A 16,242-nucleotide genomic window follows, 5' to 3' on the forward strand; every position below is an offset into this window, starting at 1 on the left:
AACCTGACATATCTGAGCATGGTGTGCAGTCTGTCCTTCAACATGTGAGAAAACTGGACAAGAAGTCTTTAAAAAAAAAAAAGAAAAGAAGGAACAACAGATAAACAGTAAAGACCTGAAAGATGCATCTGGCCCTTCATTTGATCCACACTGAAGTTGAAATGGTTTTACTGGAAGCGGCTGAAGTAAACCCAAGAACTGGACTGAAGATCAACTGCAACTTAGGGAATGATGAATCCAAATTAGAAAATTTTGGTCATCAAAATCAACTAATCTATGGAGGAGGTCAGGAGAGAGTGAGTGTAAAACCTATTAGAGCAGGCTTGGCCGGCTCCAGGCTTCGAGGGCTGGTGTCCTGCAGGTTTTAGAGCTCACCCTAGTTCTGCACACCTGAATCAAATGATTAGTTAATTACCAGGCTTCTGGAGAACTTCAAGAAATGTTGAGGAGGTAATTTAGCCATTTAAATCAGCTGTAATGGATCAAGGACATGTCTCAAACCTGCAGGACACTGGCCCTTGAGGCCTGGTTTGGACACCACTGTATTAGAGGCAACAGCTTCATTTTTTCAGCACGACAATGATCGCAAACCCACTGCCAATGCAGTAAAAGCATAACTGGATAGAAAACACACAGTGGAACTCTATCATTCATGGATTGGCCTCCCCAGGGCTCAACATCATTGAAGCAATGTGGGATTAAAACGCCAGATGGGTCAAGATTTTTGCACGGCACACTGTAAGAGCACTTAAAAAAAAACATTAAGAAAGAGATGAGGTAAAAAATCTGCTTGGTTGTAGAGATTTCAAAAAGTAAAAAGAAATTCACACACGTATATTCAAACACAGGTGGTTTCTGGAAGATTCACCTTTTCCACTTCAAATGTGACGCACAATGTTATGAAATCTTCCGAATATGACAGCTTAACAACTAGTCTGTCTTGTTCAGCAGTCATCTGGTATGAGTCAAAGGAGGAAAAGGGAAACTAAGACGTCCAGTCTTGCACATGAAAACACTGTAGTATTCCTCGTCTCTATTTTAGGTTTTACGGAAACTTCTGAAAGTGAAGATGGTGATTGGTCATCCTGTGACGAAAAGACGTCCCGGGTATCTTTTCCTCTGCAATCAATAGCTGTGGATTATGCAATTCAGTTAGTTACCACACACAGAAACCACAATGAGTTTGTGGATAGATACAAAATAAAACTATCAAAGAGTAAATGGTTTTAGAAATGTAGATTTTTATTCCTCCTAAATTTCAGCAAGGGCACGGAGGTGTTCATTAAAAACAAACTATTTAACATTAACAGAATATGCCATGCAATTGTCCACTTACCTCCGTTTCCTCACTTATTTTGAAAGTAAAAGGATGATCTTGGGACGTGTAGCAGTAGGCCATGCATGACAGGTGACAAAGCTTTTACTTTTATAATAACACAATAGTCTATTAATAAATAGGTTTGGATATAGGCTCGATTTAAAAACATGCAGTCGTCTGGTATGGAGGCAGACCCCGCCAGGTATTCAGTAGCCACATGTCTTCTAGAGGGTGAACAGCAGGCTGATACAGCTCTCACCCACACAGCGGTTAATACCAGGAGCTATTAGTCATTTCAGTATCCCTCAACTTTGAGCGCTCATGTGTTTTAATTCCAAATTGCAAATGTGATGTTTAGCTCTTGATCTCGCACGTTCACTTTCCTTCCATGCTGACTTTCACTGGCACTTTGACTACACATCAATGTGTGACCCCTGTCAGACAGGCAAGAGGAAGTGTGGCGCTATATATCACCGATGTGCCTGCTCCACACACAATCTGTGGCTTCAGGTGCCGTATCCTGTTCCTGTGCACTGCAAGTTTCACACAAAGCTGACACTTCAGTTTGATGTGTAAGGAGCAGACACAGCCACCCAACCGAAAGATGCATATTGCAACTTAACATTGATGCCTGTGAACTCAACCTGCAAGGAAAAAAGAAGTGTTCCTCCAGTGTGTAGTCTGCATGCGTGATATAGATCAAGACGCTATCTGACCTGTGATCAGCGTCCGGACTTGACAAGTGTGTTTGTGAGAGAGTGGGAGCTGCTCCATGGCTGCAGCCCAAGAGTATCCTGTCAACAGGAACTCCAGGATTTGATATGCAGCCGCTTCTTGCCACAGGAGGAAACTGATTTGTTTGTAGTGTGTGTGTGTGTGTGTGTGTGTGAGACGTGGTCTCTTTACAGGTTCCAGAAATTAATCTACAGCCCCAACTTCAGAAAAAGACTCATCACGATTCTTTGTGGGAGCATGAGAAGATTAATTGTGAAAAAATCACTCAAAACTATTAAGGACTACAAAAACATGACCAAATTACTTTTCAAGGTACAGTAATTTAAATAAAATTGTTTTGTTTTCGTCCTCCCTCAGTTTTAAAAGGTATGTGTTCGTTTTACTTGTCACGCTGCTTGCTCTTGGAGTTCAGTGGAAATCTGGAAACACCAGTTAACCAGTTTAGTCTGGTGAGTAAAGCCTTGCGTAGACTGCAAAAGCAGGTTAGGTGTGTTTTCTATGAAGGTTTCCTTGTCAACTCGTAAAAACTCTAAAATTGCAAAACCCTCTTTTTCATCATTACACGTGAGCATTAATGCACCTGTAACAGGAAACAACAATGAGGTTTGCAAAGTATTTATTTTCCTGTGTGAAAATCCAGCTGATGATGATCAAACGGTGATCAATAGCTCGAAAGAATCATGAATTACTTTTATGAGTTGACCTATCTCTTAAATGGGATATCTGTCAGAGGATGAAAGTGCTGTTTTGTAGAGAGGCGAGTTTAAAGAGTTGGTAGTGTTGAAATGTTGCTCTCTCTCTCTCTCTTCCCTTCCACGGGGCGCAACTTACAATCAAGGAGGAGCCGAGAGTCCTGCGGGTTTTTTTCTTGGAACCTGCTAGTCAAATATAAAGCGCTTCCTCCCATCCACCAGGAAAGACTGAACCATAACTCAGAAGAGGAGCCGCTGCCTGAGCACATCTGTGCTTTCTCCCAAATCCGTAGCGATCCAGTGAGTGAGTCAAGCAGCCGTGGAGTTTTAATTGTACTATTATTCTCATTATTATTATCATCACTTAAGCATGTCTGTGTAGTTTCTCGGTCGCTTAATTAGCCGACAGTGAGAACACAACTTCTCTGAGAGACGCGCATCGCAAGTTTGCAGAGGAGAGCGCGCAGATGGCTGCTCTCATCAGCGCGTACTCGTCGTGGCCGGAGTCCTTCGAGTGTCCTCCGGGAGACGGAGACGGAGCCGACGGGCATGGTCCTCACAGGAATGCCGGGGAAAAGGCGCCGGAGCCGCGGATCAGACGACCCATGAACGCGTTCATGGTTTGGGCCAAAGATGAGCGCAAACGGCTGGCGATTCAAAATCCTGACCTGCACAATGCCGAGCTCAGCAAAATGTTGGGTGAGGAAAAAAGTTATTTAAAGTTACGAGTTTTGTTATTATTATTATTATCATCATCATTATAATTATTATTTTTAAGCTACTTATTACACACTTCACTTCTACTTACTTTTCCTCTCTTAGGCCTCGGTTGTAGTAAAACACGTTTTAATACACGTATCCGGCAGTGCCAAATGAGCTGCTTTATTTAAAATGACATAAAAAAAACGTGTTAAAACTTTTTTAAAATTTAATTGGAATAAATTGCCCATTGTCTTTCTTAAAGTAAATGAAACTGCGCCGCAGTTAGAGCTGCCTTCAAAAGCGCATCGCCAGAATCCGCGTGTATTTAGTTTAGTTTAGTTTGCAGTAAATTCGTTAAGAGGCAGAAGACAGAAGCGGAGAAAAATTAGCGTTTTATTCTGCTTCTTAACAGCTTCTTAGATTATTGGTAAAGGTTAAACTTTAAATCTGGCACTTGCGGAAATCGGAAATAATCTGTGAGGCCCACATGTGTCTATTTTTGTATTTATCTTTAAAAACTGACGTTCGGCTTGAAAGCGGACATTTAATGCGTGTTGGTAAGTTTCTTAAATGTAATTCAGAGCTACAAAAGACGCAGAAAGTTGCGGTGAAATTAAACACTGATTTTATTTCTTGTTTATGATCACAAACCTGAGACGTTAATTTAGACTGCGATTTCTAAACAATGAGGTTTAATTTTTCCGTAGCCTGCCAACGTTTCTAATTGCCTTATTTTCAGAACTGGATATTTTGCTTGTGAATTAAAAGAAATGTGATTCTGTAACTTAAAAATAATTTTTTTGCAGTTATTTATAAATTGTTTGTAAGTTAAAAGATGCTAATTTATTTTATAATAATAAAGACTGCTAAACTAGTGCATATATATTGCATTTTATAACTTGTTGAACCATATTCAGATTGAGATTTTTTTTCTTCTTCCTCTGCATTCAGGCAAGTCATGGAAGGCCCTCACTCCCCCTCAGAAGAGGCCCTATGTTGAGGAAGCAGAGAGGCTTCGGGTGCAGCACATGCAGGACTACCCCAACTACAAGTACCGGCCTCGCCGGAAGAAACAGCTGAAACGCATCTGCAAGCGAGTCGACCCCGGGTTCCTCCTGAGCGGGCTGGCTCCTGACCACAGCACTCTGCCAGATCAACGAGCCTTCTGCCACCCCCTCGACAAAGACGAGGGCAGCCCTAATGGAGCCGTCACCAGCTTTTCCAGCTCCAGCCCTGCTCTGCCCAGCGTCAGAAGCTTCAGAGACCCGGCTGGCTCCAACAGCAGCTTCGACACCTACCCTTACGGCCTGCCCACCCCTCCTGAGATGTCCCCGTTAGATGCGGTGGACCACGAGCAAATACCCCCCTCTTATTACTCAACATCTAGTAGCTCCTCTGTTTCCTGTTCTTCTTCAGTCTCCTGTCCAGACGAGCACCACCAGAATCAGACACACATGGGCAGCCCGCCCCCTTACCACTCTGATTACACTCACGCCCAGATTCACTGTGGGGGCTCACACTTAGGTCACATCTCTCACATGTCCCAAACTGGTGGTGGCAGTGGACTGATCCCTGGCCCACCCCTGTCTTTTTACAGCTCCCCACCTTTCCCCCAGATTCACCACGGGGTCCACCAGGGCCACCTGGGTCAGCTGTCCCCCCCACCAGAGACACAAGGTCACCTGGAGACTCTAGACCAGCTGAGCCAAGCTGAGCTTCTCGGTGAAGTGGACCGCAATGAGTTTGACCAGTACCTGAACTCTACCGCGAGCGGCTTCCACCCGGAGCAGGGCAGCGGCATGACCGTTACAGGACACATCCAGGTGGCATCTGCCGCCACCACTTCTGCCACTACGTGTCCCAGCAGCTCCACAGAAACCAGCCTCATTTCCGTGCTAGCAGACGCGACGGCGGCCTACTACAACAACTATGGCATCTCGTAAGCGTGGTCACAACTCCTATTGAATGCGTGACTGATCAAAGACACTACAAAGGTTGAAGAAATTTAGGACGATGTTGCACTTGGGTGCTGATAAAAGGGAAACCCTTAGCATCTAAGGGCAAATGAATCCAACCATGATTAAAAACTGAACTGATTACAGAGCAATATGATTGTCTGGAGCCAGGGAAAGAACAAAGAGCAATTGGAGGACTGTGAAGAGAAGGAGATGGACACCTCAGGGATGCAGACACAAAACACTTACAGTATGCCACCTCCAGTTGTCATGAAATCTCTAAACCAGTAAAACAGTCGGAAAAAAAAGAAAGACAAAAGACTTGTTTGTCCACTTGTAAATGTCACCAGTTACTGTTGCCAGCGAGTCATGTACAGATGCTATTTAGAAGCTAATTTAAGTCCTTTGATGTTTTGCATAAATGCTAACTGTAATGCTCTTATCAGCGCTTTCCATTCGAATGTTTGTATCATGTTCCTGCTCTCATTAGTTTGGGAGTCTTACCTCAGTAGTTGTAATTGAATGAGGTTTTAGTTTGGACATTTCTTATGCAATTTAACAAAGTGATGTATATGATGATGACAGAAAGGCGTTTATACTTCTTCTCAAGTACTTAATAATATATAATCGACCTCTACAATGAAAAATAATAATGCTAACTGTAACTGTATGCTGATTTAGGTTTGTGAAAGACAATAATTTAAAAATAAAGGTCAATTTTTATATTAAGGCATTTGCTGCTTGGATAATGAGCCTGCAGATTTTTAAAAGGCACAATTTTGAGCATCTCTTATAAACAGGAGATTCATATCTGACCTGGGGAAGGTAAGTTCAGGCAGTGCTAGTTAAGTCCTAATAAATACATTTAGATTTCTAAATAAAATAAAAACTGAGGATAGCAGGAGTCCTGCTAGTCTCCATGAACAAATCGGGGAGGCGGGGGGAGAAAGATCACATCCATCTTTGAATTGAGTGTCACACCGTGTATTCTTCTATTTCAGGCTCTGTCTAGCTGTGAGAGGCCCATTCTACACACCCACTCCCCTGCTGGCTTTTTCCACCCTACATCATCTTTCTCCATCCGTCTCCTCTCGCTTTCATTTCATCCCGGTTCAGAGGATTAGTGTAAAACAGGCACATTCGTCGGCGTCCGCCTCCATCTCAACCATCCTTTGTTTTCCTATAGTCTTATTCTGGGTGCCATTCTTCGGCACGCTGGACCCCCCCCCTTCTACACCCACCCCCTCACCCCACGTTATATCTTGCTGATGCAGACCTTTCGTAATCTGTGGAAAAAATAAGTTAAAAAAATTACTGTTTTACCTCCCCCCCACCTCCAAACTCTCCATTCCTCCCCTTCTCAACCTCTCTGTTCTCTTGAATTTTTCTTTTTTCGATAAAAGGAATTCAGGGGGCTTTTGACAAATCCTGGAGTCTGGCTGGTCTTCCTGCATTTTTTGGGAATGGTTGAGTCGTGCTTCTTGTAAAGAGGATGTGGCGGAGGAGCGGTGTTTCCTGACTGATAAGGGAAAAGCCTCTCTCCGTCAGGATGTTTGGGCCTGGCTGGGCCCTGCATTAAAGAGTCAGAGTGAGGGAAGGGAACCCGCTGTTCAGCAGCGGGAGGAAACGGTGCCGTGTTGATTAGCATCTTACTTACCCGTCTTTACTTATCCACTATTTTTCGGGGAAAGTCTCTGTCAACCTGGCCTATTGTACCTTGACCACAAATATAAAGACACATCACACAAACATACACAATAATGAGCTTAAAGCAGGCTTGTTATCCTGAAACAACAGTTGTAGTGAGCACACACACTAACTCTGACCCCTATAGTTACCCACAGTCAACCACAATTGTGTATTTTCTGACACAGCTCATGGCAGATGTGATAAAACGCGCCAGAATGACAACATTCATCATATACTCGTCTTTGCAGCCAGCTGGTATTGGTGTTCATTTCTCTGAGGTTACATCATTACCCTCTGTAGCTGCAGGGTTTAAAACTCTGTGGAGGGTCAATATGCACGCAACCATATTCTGATTGTCGGACGGGTGGTGCCCCAGGCATTTAAGGTGAGAAGGGAATCGCTGATGGGGCATCAGCCTCACAAGTGTCAAGGTCAGCTCAGGGTGCTAGTGCAGACTCCCTTGGTAAAGATGACCAGCAATGTCTCAACAATCAAATCCACCACCTCAGGGTAGGACGCCGTGACAAGGACAAAAATGCAAGCATCAACCGAGTATCATCTGACATAAATTACAGAACAAAGCAGAAGTTTGTTCAGAATGAAGGAGGCTGTTTTTTTTCAGTGGTAGTAGATTTCAGCAACAGCTAAAGGGCCTAATAATATACACACATAAATATACATGAAGTAGTTTTCCTAAATTACAGACACAGTCCTGGCTTTTTATTATTATACAATACATTTTTCTAATTAATATTTTTTTCTCAATAGTTTATTTAGCAGTTATCATTTAAAACAGGAATGTCAAACTCATTTTACATTGTAGGTCATGTACAGCCAACTTTGATCTTAAGTGAGCCAGAGCAGTAAAACTCCTGTTTCTGTCAGTGCAGAGAAGTTTAACTAAACGTTTAATCATTGAGGTATTTTAATTCAAGAAAAAGAACAACAATTTCAAGAAAAACATCTGTCTTTTTCCACATGATAAAGAAGTGCTGCTTTGGGCTTAACTTGTAAGAAATACATGTGTAAAATTACTCTCCAGCAGTTATAAAACAAAAACTGTTTTTTATTTGACAGAATGTGCCCTTTTTGGGGTTTTTTTTCTTGTGAACCCACTGCATAAATAATACATTTCTATAGTAAATGGTGAAAAAAACATGAACTCCCCATCATTTAATTGATTATCTGTTACTTTCACTTTGGAGTAGGACGAGTGGAAATAAAAGAGGTATCAAAGCAGACACAGATAAAGTCTAAAATATATTCCCTCCTTCAAAATTTCCAGAACTGTCCAGTGGACCAGTTTGGTGTCTTCGGTGGGCCAATTCTGGGCCCCAGGCCTTATGTTTGACACCCCTAATTTATAGGTTCAGCTTATTTGAATTTTCATAAATTGAGAGATACATAGCTTCCATTTATGAAAGTGGTTTAAACCAACAAGTTCAAACTCCACACATATGCAAATAACCGTGCTAAAATTACATTCCAAGCCATGCTGTTTTTGACTAACGCATGCAGCCAGGTAATAAATAGCAATTTTTTTAAATCTCAAACTCATCTCCACTGCCAAACTATTGCACACCAATTGGTTTGAATTTTGCATTGATAATGAAGTGATTGGCATGCCAGCGTCACTCCTGTGAAATGCCCACAGGAGCTACATAATTTGGATTGTTTGCTGAGATTTGTGGATTCTGCGATTTTAAGGCTCTGGGAAGTTACGGGAAACACTCAGTTTGTCATCTTCAATTTTTGTCCTTGCTCGAAGTTGACTCATCAGCACTCTAAACCTTTAGTCAGAGCCATCTGCTGAAATCCAAAGACGGCTATTGCTGTTTTCCCAACTGCAATAAATCATCAAGAACGGAAAGACAAAATGACGTGTCAACCAGCGGTGGTGAACCATGTAAATTTTAGATTTAATGCACACATGCGCAGTTAAGTTTTTTCTCTTACAGCTGATTTCTCCACCCCGGCTGAGTTTAATAATACCTTTAATTTGGTTAATTTTATTTTTGACACATGTGCAGGATCACAAATTTACAATTTCAATGATTTTAAGGATACAGACTGAACAAACAAAAAAGGCTCCTCTTGTTTTTTCTCTCTGATTGCTGGCTGGCTCAGCTCCAGTCTCAGGTCAAGCCCATGGAATGAGTCTGTCAGGTAGTCTGTTATGTTTCCTATTTCCTCCTCTGCCGTCATGTCACTTCCCTAGGCAAACAAACAACTCACTGGTCCAATGCAACACTAACTGTCAAGGTAACAGAGAAAAGCTTGGTGTGGGTGGACGGAGCCCAGAGCTTTCGCAGCTGTGTAAAGTATTATCCATCTGCTGGGACCGAGGTGATCAGTGATCACTTTGGATATTGTGTCCTCTGGAGGAACTGAGGAGGCTGTCTGTCTGGTTGGACTAAAGTCTATTGTGTAGCTAGAGAGGGAGCGTCCAGTATCGTCATATTTGGATGATGAACATTTGCGCTATATGACGTTGTTAGCATTAACTATAGGCCAAGAGGATGTGGCTGATTTGTTTTACGTAACTAAGGCATACCATGGAGACTAAGACGCTGTTTAAACCTACGTCCTGTGTAAAAATATAGTGCAAAAATATAGTGCATTTGAATTATCTAGCTGCTCCTGCTGAATGCTGTGTGATCACAAGTGACCTCTCCTTAAAATAGATTTCGCTTTTGCTGCTCAATGGAGCAAACTTATTGTTCCGAGCAATTCTGATGGAATTTTCCCGCAAAGCTTTGCGAGCACACAAAACAGCAAACCCATTACAACGTCGTCGTCATCGTCAGCGGTAAATGCACTGAACTTTCCACCAAATTAAACTACTCTATGTGACGGATAAAGACACATTTACATCAGCAAACGCTAAATGTTGTTGGAGTGCATTTCCAGTTGGAGTGTGTTACAGCAGCATTATAACCTGTTTACAATTTGTACTTGGCCCCGGATCTGGCCAAAGGAGGAAAAAGAAGGGAAAACACACACACACACACAAACAAACACACACACACATCTCACAGCAAGGGATTATGGGTGCAGCTATTCTTCATCTCATTGTGGCTCAACAACAGGCAGAGTGTGGGGTGGCAGGCAGGCGTGTACGTCGCCGGACGAAGAATGGACCAGACTCGTCGAGGGACAGGTGCCATGTGGCAGAGGATGTGCGGGGACACAGATGGGGACCCCTGGAAAACTTGGGGGACTGAACGAGCAGCCAAGGGCCTCCCACCCGTACCTGTGCTGTGAATGCTGCAGCTGAACGGGATCCGGCACCTGTTCTAAGCAGATACAGACGACCAGCAAAAGCACAGAGGGAGGCCAGCACATGGCTGCCAACCCGGGGAAGGAGAAGGCTAGATTTCCATTTACCCATAAGCACGGCCTGATTACCAAATCAGCACAGGCGGTAAAGCTTGCGCGCTACTGCAGAATGTACAAAAAAGGGACTGAAAAATCGTTTTTTTCTCCTCTGTGCATTTCAGTAAACTTTTATGAGCGCTTTCAAAATGTTTATTTAATATCTCAAAGCAGAAACAGCACAGAGAAATAAAAAGGTATGAAAACTTATGTATACTACTACAGATGGATTTTTTTTTTCCTAACATGAGGTTTGCAAAAATGCAGAGCGTGTCCTATTTTTGCAGCCTGGCCTGCATTGGTGCCTCTCTCTCTACTAGCATGGCTTGCACTGGTCTATAGCACGTATGCTGCAGCGCTATCTGGCTTGTTTTTGACTGCTGCAGATTTTCCCTGGGGTGGTATAACTCTTCACCTAAATGTGGAGGAGGATGTTCCTATTGTGCTTCCTAATTGCAATGTGGTTGTTCCATTTAAGAGATAGAACATACGGTACTTATCTGTTGTGTGTGTGAACTGAAACCGTGTGTGGGAATAAACGGGGCGACGTTACCTGTGCTGATCCATGTTTTCATTGTGCTAGTTACAATATGGATTGCAATGCTTAATTTTTTGACAGCTATTCTTAATTGATACTCGTGATATCCAGGTAAATGGCTAATTTCTAATTTGGAAACCCTAGAAATTGGTTGCATATATTTTTATGGTTCTGTTTTCCCTTTATACACAGTTATGTAAAAAAAATATATATATATACAATAATATAAAGGGCTGTCCAAACATAGGAACATAGCTCTTTTTAAGTGAAAGGGCAGCATGCCTTTGAGCTTAAATCATGCCCCATCTTTTCCATTTTAGGAGGCCCACATACTCCATTTGTAGCTTTGGTTGTGTTCTCTTGCGCTAACAGAGTTTACTCAGCATGCATCCTGAAAAGCAGACGCAGTAATGATTTAGATGAGTGATGTTATAAGTTCAGCAGTGTGAGAGAGCCCCTTTTAACAGCTACTGGAGAGGCTAGACAAAGCAAACCAGCAGGCTGTCTGATGACAGCTAGTGAGACACGAGGACAGCCATTAAGGTTTGATGTTTCAGCACTTATCATTCATAAGATGCATGCAGTTACATTATAGCAGTGGTTACAATGTAACAATCAAAAAATTTAAAGGCATTTTGCGCTGTTTTAATGATGAATGTGTGCAAAAAAAGAAAATATAGTAAAAAAAAAAAGAAGTAAAATATGGTATCTGGTGAGGGTCTTGTAATTATTCTGTTAAGTCTGGGCTTATTTTCCAACAAAAGGAAGACACCACAAAATATTAAAAATAAAAGCCATGTTTAAAACTACCAGGATAATCCTATAAAGAAGTTCCACTATCGCCATCAGACTTCCCAGATTCCCACACTGGATTAGGATATAAGTACTCAACAGTATAAATCACTGTCAATGCACTACCACAAAAAAGAGTTCTTACTCTTTAAAATTAATCAAGAAACTTGTGTATTTCATGTGTCTAAAGCTCTATCAAGCACATACATTTTGCATTCAAGAGAAATAGTTTGCAACCCTGCAGCACAACCTATGGACTTGATGATTCTGGATTAAATGGATTAAAATTTTCAGTAGCAAAAAACCCCCCCAAAACTGGTCAGTTGCATCTATAATATTCTTTACTATCATCGAAATCATAAAATGTGCCAAATCTACATCTCTGGAATCATATTTAAAGTCTCCTTCGCCCAAGGCCTGGAAAGCTTTGTCTCGCGTGGCTGATCAATGATGCAAGTTCCTGTACACAGGAACAACAAGCATCGCTGTATCGCTGCTTATTCAGAGATGAAGTACGTCATTTCTGACACACAGCATTTCCCGTGCCTTGATGTGTGCTGTTTACGCTCAAAATTTCTGGGTAAGACTGCTTGTGACTGACCTTGGCAGAGGGTAAGTCTGGCATAATTTCCATCCTCGCTCCCATTCCTCTGACTTTACTCTATGGCTTTAATATTCGGGATGTTGTTGATGTCTGAGCTTGAAGGAATCCCTTCCTGCTGGATGCTCGGCCCTGTTTCCTTAAAGACTCAACATCAAAAATGACACACATGGAAATGAGTCACACAGTTGTCCCAGGAGTTCAGACACTTGAGCTAAAGTACCATGTTGACAGGTTCAAAACAGGATATGAGCTGGATGGGTCTATGTTTATTACAGATGGCAGAATACTTAAAGAGCAGTGATAGCTGAAAGCTCTGATAAGCAAATTAAGCAGCTAGAGTCACGTACCCACTATGAGCTACAAGTGCCCACACAAAGGCTGGACTGGAAGTCACAAACCATTAAGGCTAATAGTCTTACAGTAACTTACACTATAGTTCAGTTTTTTGTTTTGTTTTTTCCAATGCAGAAGTAACTCTGTTACCGAGCTTGGCATGCAAACTGGCAGCAGGCTCCTTGGACACTTAAAATGTTTCTCAGTTCCTTAACAACACAGAAAAGCAACAAACGTTTGCAAATATTTATATCTAGTTTTTGCAGAATCACAGCTCTTTTATGCACATTGCACACACTTTAATATCACACCATTTACACTCAGAAGGGGCAGAATTCCCAAAGGGTTAGGAGCTTTGATAAAAAGGACTAAATAATTGTAGCCCATGGCAATCTTAAATAAATTAATTTACAAATTAGTTGGACCATAGTTTTGCAGACAAAAATAACGAGAGTGCACAAATTACGGTGAGTAACAGCTAAATGGATGAAGCGGCTATTAATAACGGTTACCTTTTCTGCCCAGCTACTGTCATGTCATTGCATTATATTCATCCAACACAGCCAGCGAATACAAAACTCAGTTCATTTTTCCCCTCTACCAATTTAGTGGCTCTTCAGTTTTAATGCTAATTGTTTGCATTGCAGCGAGTTGGACCACAGCACACTCCCCCTTGTGAAAAATAAATTGCCCTTCTTTTGAAACAAATAGCAACCTTCTATCTGCTTAGCTTCTGTCCTTCCCATTGAGGAAATCCAAATAAAAAACGACCTACCTGCTAATTTACAGAGACGTTTAGGCGTCCAATCGAAGTGTAGTTTTGTCGGCGTCAGCCTCTAGCGGACATGTGAGGTACTGCAGGCTTAAGCCATTTGCTCATCCCAGCACTACGAAGCCCCGGCTACGTGTGTTTATGTCTATCCTGTGGGTTATGCTGCAGTTTATATTCGTTTATGGTAGATTATATTCCCTTGTTCGGGAGAACAACGGGTTTGTGTTTAGGTTTGCTTACACAAGAACAGCGTTATTTTAGAGGAGACGTCAGTTTCCTGTAGCTGCGTCTGCCCTAATCATCTTATAAAGCAAGAGAGGTAAATCATCAACGCTCCCGCCATTGTTAGATTCATATTACGCGTTTTGTGTTAACATTCAAGCATTTATAAGTGAAAGTTGTGGCATTAGGCAGTATGCTTTTATGATTCATATGAGACTGTGAGTGTACAGCACGTAGTTGTCAGGATGGCCGAGCGGTCTAAGGCGCTGCGTTCAGGTCGCAGTCTCCCCTGGAGGCGTGGGTTCGAATCCCACTTCTGACATCATTCCTCTTTTCGCAAACTTCGTGCCCTACAATGTTAAAAACAAGGTAGGGTATTTTCTCCTCCCAGTCTCTGTGGTCTGAGTTTTTCACACTAACCTTTTAGCACAGTGTAACATGGTTTTTCATCACAGTATAGCTTTAAATTAGAAAAGCTGAACAACCATATTTGTAACTATTCTCAAAACAGTGTTATGTATTTTTTTTTAAAAAAACAGTCAAAGTTTAGATTAGGAAAGTAGTGGGGATTACATTTCCTGTGTATGGAATCCAACATTCAATAGAAGGCAGGCTCAACGTGCTAAACCTGTTATTTATGCTTGTATCTGGGTTCATATGCGGTAATACAGCATATTTAATAGTGAAGTGAGTTTTCACACAACCTTTGGTACAAATTTTAAATCCTGGGTTTAAGATGAGGATCCAGGGTTTAAGGGAAGGCCCTTCGTGGACCGAGGGTTTTTAAAATTGTTACTCAACAGGCTGTGCAATCGCACATTAATGCCACAATGGGGTTGTTTTAGAGGTAACTCGGTATAGGAACAGGTATGGCTTTCTATGAATCTTACTGAAGGATTCCTCCTCTTAAAATTCAATTAATATTTAAATAGATTGTCTATTCCTTTGTGAGATTTTTGCTGACTTACTTTTTCTTGTAAGTTTGTAATTCCAGATATCAAAGTGTGTATATTGCTATAAATGTAATAGCACACAAAGGAGGGTTATCATTGGCTTTAACTTTTTCTTTCATGAATCCAAAAGCTATTAGAACCACTGATTGATTTGTAGCATATGGTCATTTGGCTCAACAATTTATGGTTAATAAAGGAGCAGGTCTTGTACCCTTAAGACAAAGTAGTAGATATTCAGTTTATCCTAAAAGGCTAAATAGCTTAGCAAATAAAAAGATAGGGCCACAGCTTGGTTTAATCATGCAAAAAGAAGAAGGTGTTTGAGTACTTTTAGCTGTCACTAATAGGATTCATTCCTAACAGGCTGACTGCTCTAAAAATAGTGACTTTTTCCCCCTTTTTGCTCCAAATAGAAATGTTATGTGAGGACATTTGCTGCACATGAATCCCAACACAGTGACACAAACATATAAGCACGCTTATACACCACTTCAGTGTTTCACTGCACAATACAGCACATGTAAATACAATGAACTACATATTAAACATTTCATGTAAAAGCAAATCCATCATCATTATTGTTTTATACCCTTAGGACTTAGGACTTAGGCAAATGAATATTTTGCTTATCTTAACATTTACACCTGGAGAGAGCTCGTAGGGTTAATGTGCAAGGTCAGGTCAGGTGACTTAAACAGGGATTTAGGGCGATTTAGGGCGTATAGTATAGACATGCAAACTGGTTGGTTGGTTTGCCTTAGAAACACCATTCTAAATCTAGTAGTATTTAAGTTGCCAGCATTTGTGGTTGCTGTATGGATTGTTGGCTTTTCCACTCTATAAGCCAGAAGAATCAGTGAATCCAAAATGAATCCAGTTTCTTGACAGTGTGACCATGTGTGACCACTGATGTACCTTTTAAGTGAGAGTGTTTATCCCATCTTATAGGCAACCTTTGATTTAAACGTCTAAGCCTCACCCTTTAACTGGAGCCATGTATCGGTGCTTCACCTTCCTCTACGTATGCTTCATTAAGACTGTGACTTAATATAGCAGGAGTCCTGGTGCACAGCAGGTTGCACACTAATTAGGCCTGACATTTTAACTGCAGCCAGGAGGGGGGGAGTGCTAAGCCTGAGCATCACTGCACACGTGCAAGCTTGAAGGATGATGTGCTTCGGGGAGTCCTGCTGTGACTATGATCCACACTACGTCCGCATGCAGTGGAGGCTGCAAACCTAATTTGAGTCATTTTAAAGTCCATTTAATGTGGACTAAAAGTTCTTAGAAACCTCCATCAGGCTGGCAGAGCATGCCTGACAGAAGTTGATTAAGGAGAGGACTCTCCCTAGGAAAGCCCACGATTAAAATATTAGCCTCAGTTAGCTTCTGAGTCACTCCTTCCCCTCATGACTCAGTAGGGGATGTGGAGGGGAGGTCTTTCTCTTATTTTCTTCTGTGAGTCAGGATATAATGAAATGGTCACCTCCACCCCACTGTGAGCTGTCAAGCTTGTTAAGACTAAGAGCAGATGGTGTAAAGGGTCACCCCGTGGATGTGCG

General features: G+C 41.8%; 1 protein-coding gene and 1 non-coding gene across 2 annotated transcripts; both read left to right on the forward strand.

Annotated features, from left to right (window-relative positions):
- Positions 1–2,985: 2,985 nt before the first annotated feature.
- On the forward strand, positions 2,986–5,845 carry sox7 (SRY-box transcription factor 7). Its single transcript, XM_085371864.1, has 2 exons — positions 2,986–3,444; positions 4,399–5,845. The coding sequence occupies exons 1-2, from the start codon at positions 3,213–3,215 to the stop codon at positions 5,388–5,390; spliced, it is 1,224 nt and encodes a 407-aa protein (XP_085227990.1). The 5' UTR covers positions 2,986–3,212; the 3' UTR covers positions 5,391–5,845.
- An 8,121-nt stretch (positions 5,846–13,966) lies between these two features.
- Positions 13,967–14,049, forward strand: trnal-cag (transfer RNA leucine (anticodon CAG)). The gene has a single exon. It is a non-coding gene; the product is annotated as a tRNA-Leu (tRNA).
- The last annotated feature ends 2,193 nt before the right edge of the window (positions 14,050–16,242 follow it).

This window comes from Diplotaxodon limnothrissa, linkage group LG15 (genome assembly GCF_057381915.1).
Source record: "Diplotaxodon limnothrissa isolate DT_005_m linkage group LG15, D_limnothrissa_male_GT1.1, whole genome shotgun sequence".
NCBI classification, from domain to species: domain Eukaryota; kingdom Metazoa; phylum Chordata; class Actinopteri; order Cichliformes; family Cichlidae; genus Diplotaxodon; species Diplotaxodon limnothrissa.

Coding starts and splice junctions, on each gene's coding strand:
- sox7 (XM_085371864.1), top strand. CDS start 3,213: ATGGCTGCTCTCATCAGCGCGTACTCGTCGTGGCCGGAGTCCTTCGAG. Junction 3,445..4,398: donor CGAGCTCAGCAAAATGTTGG/GTGAGGAAAAAA, acceptor CTCTGCATTCAG/GCAAGTCATGGAAGGCCCTC.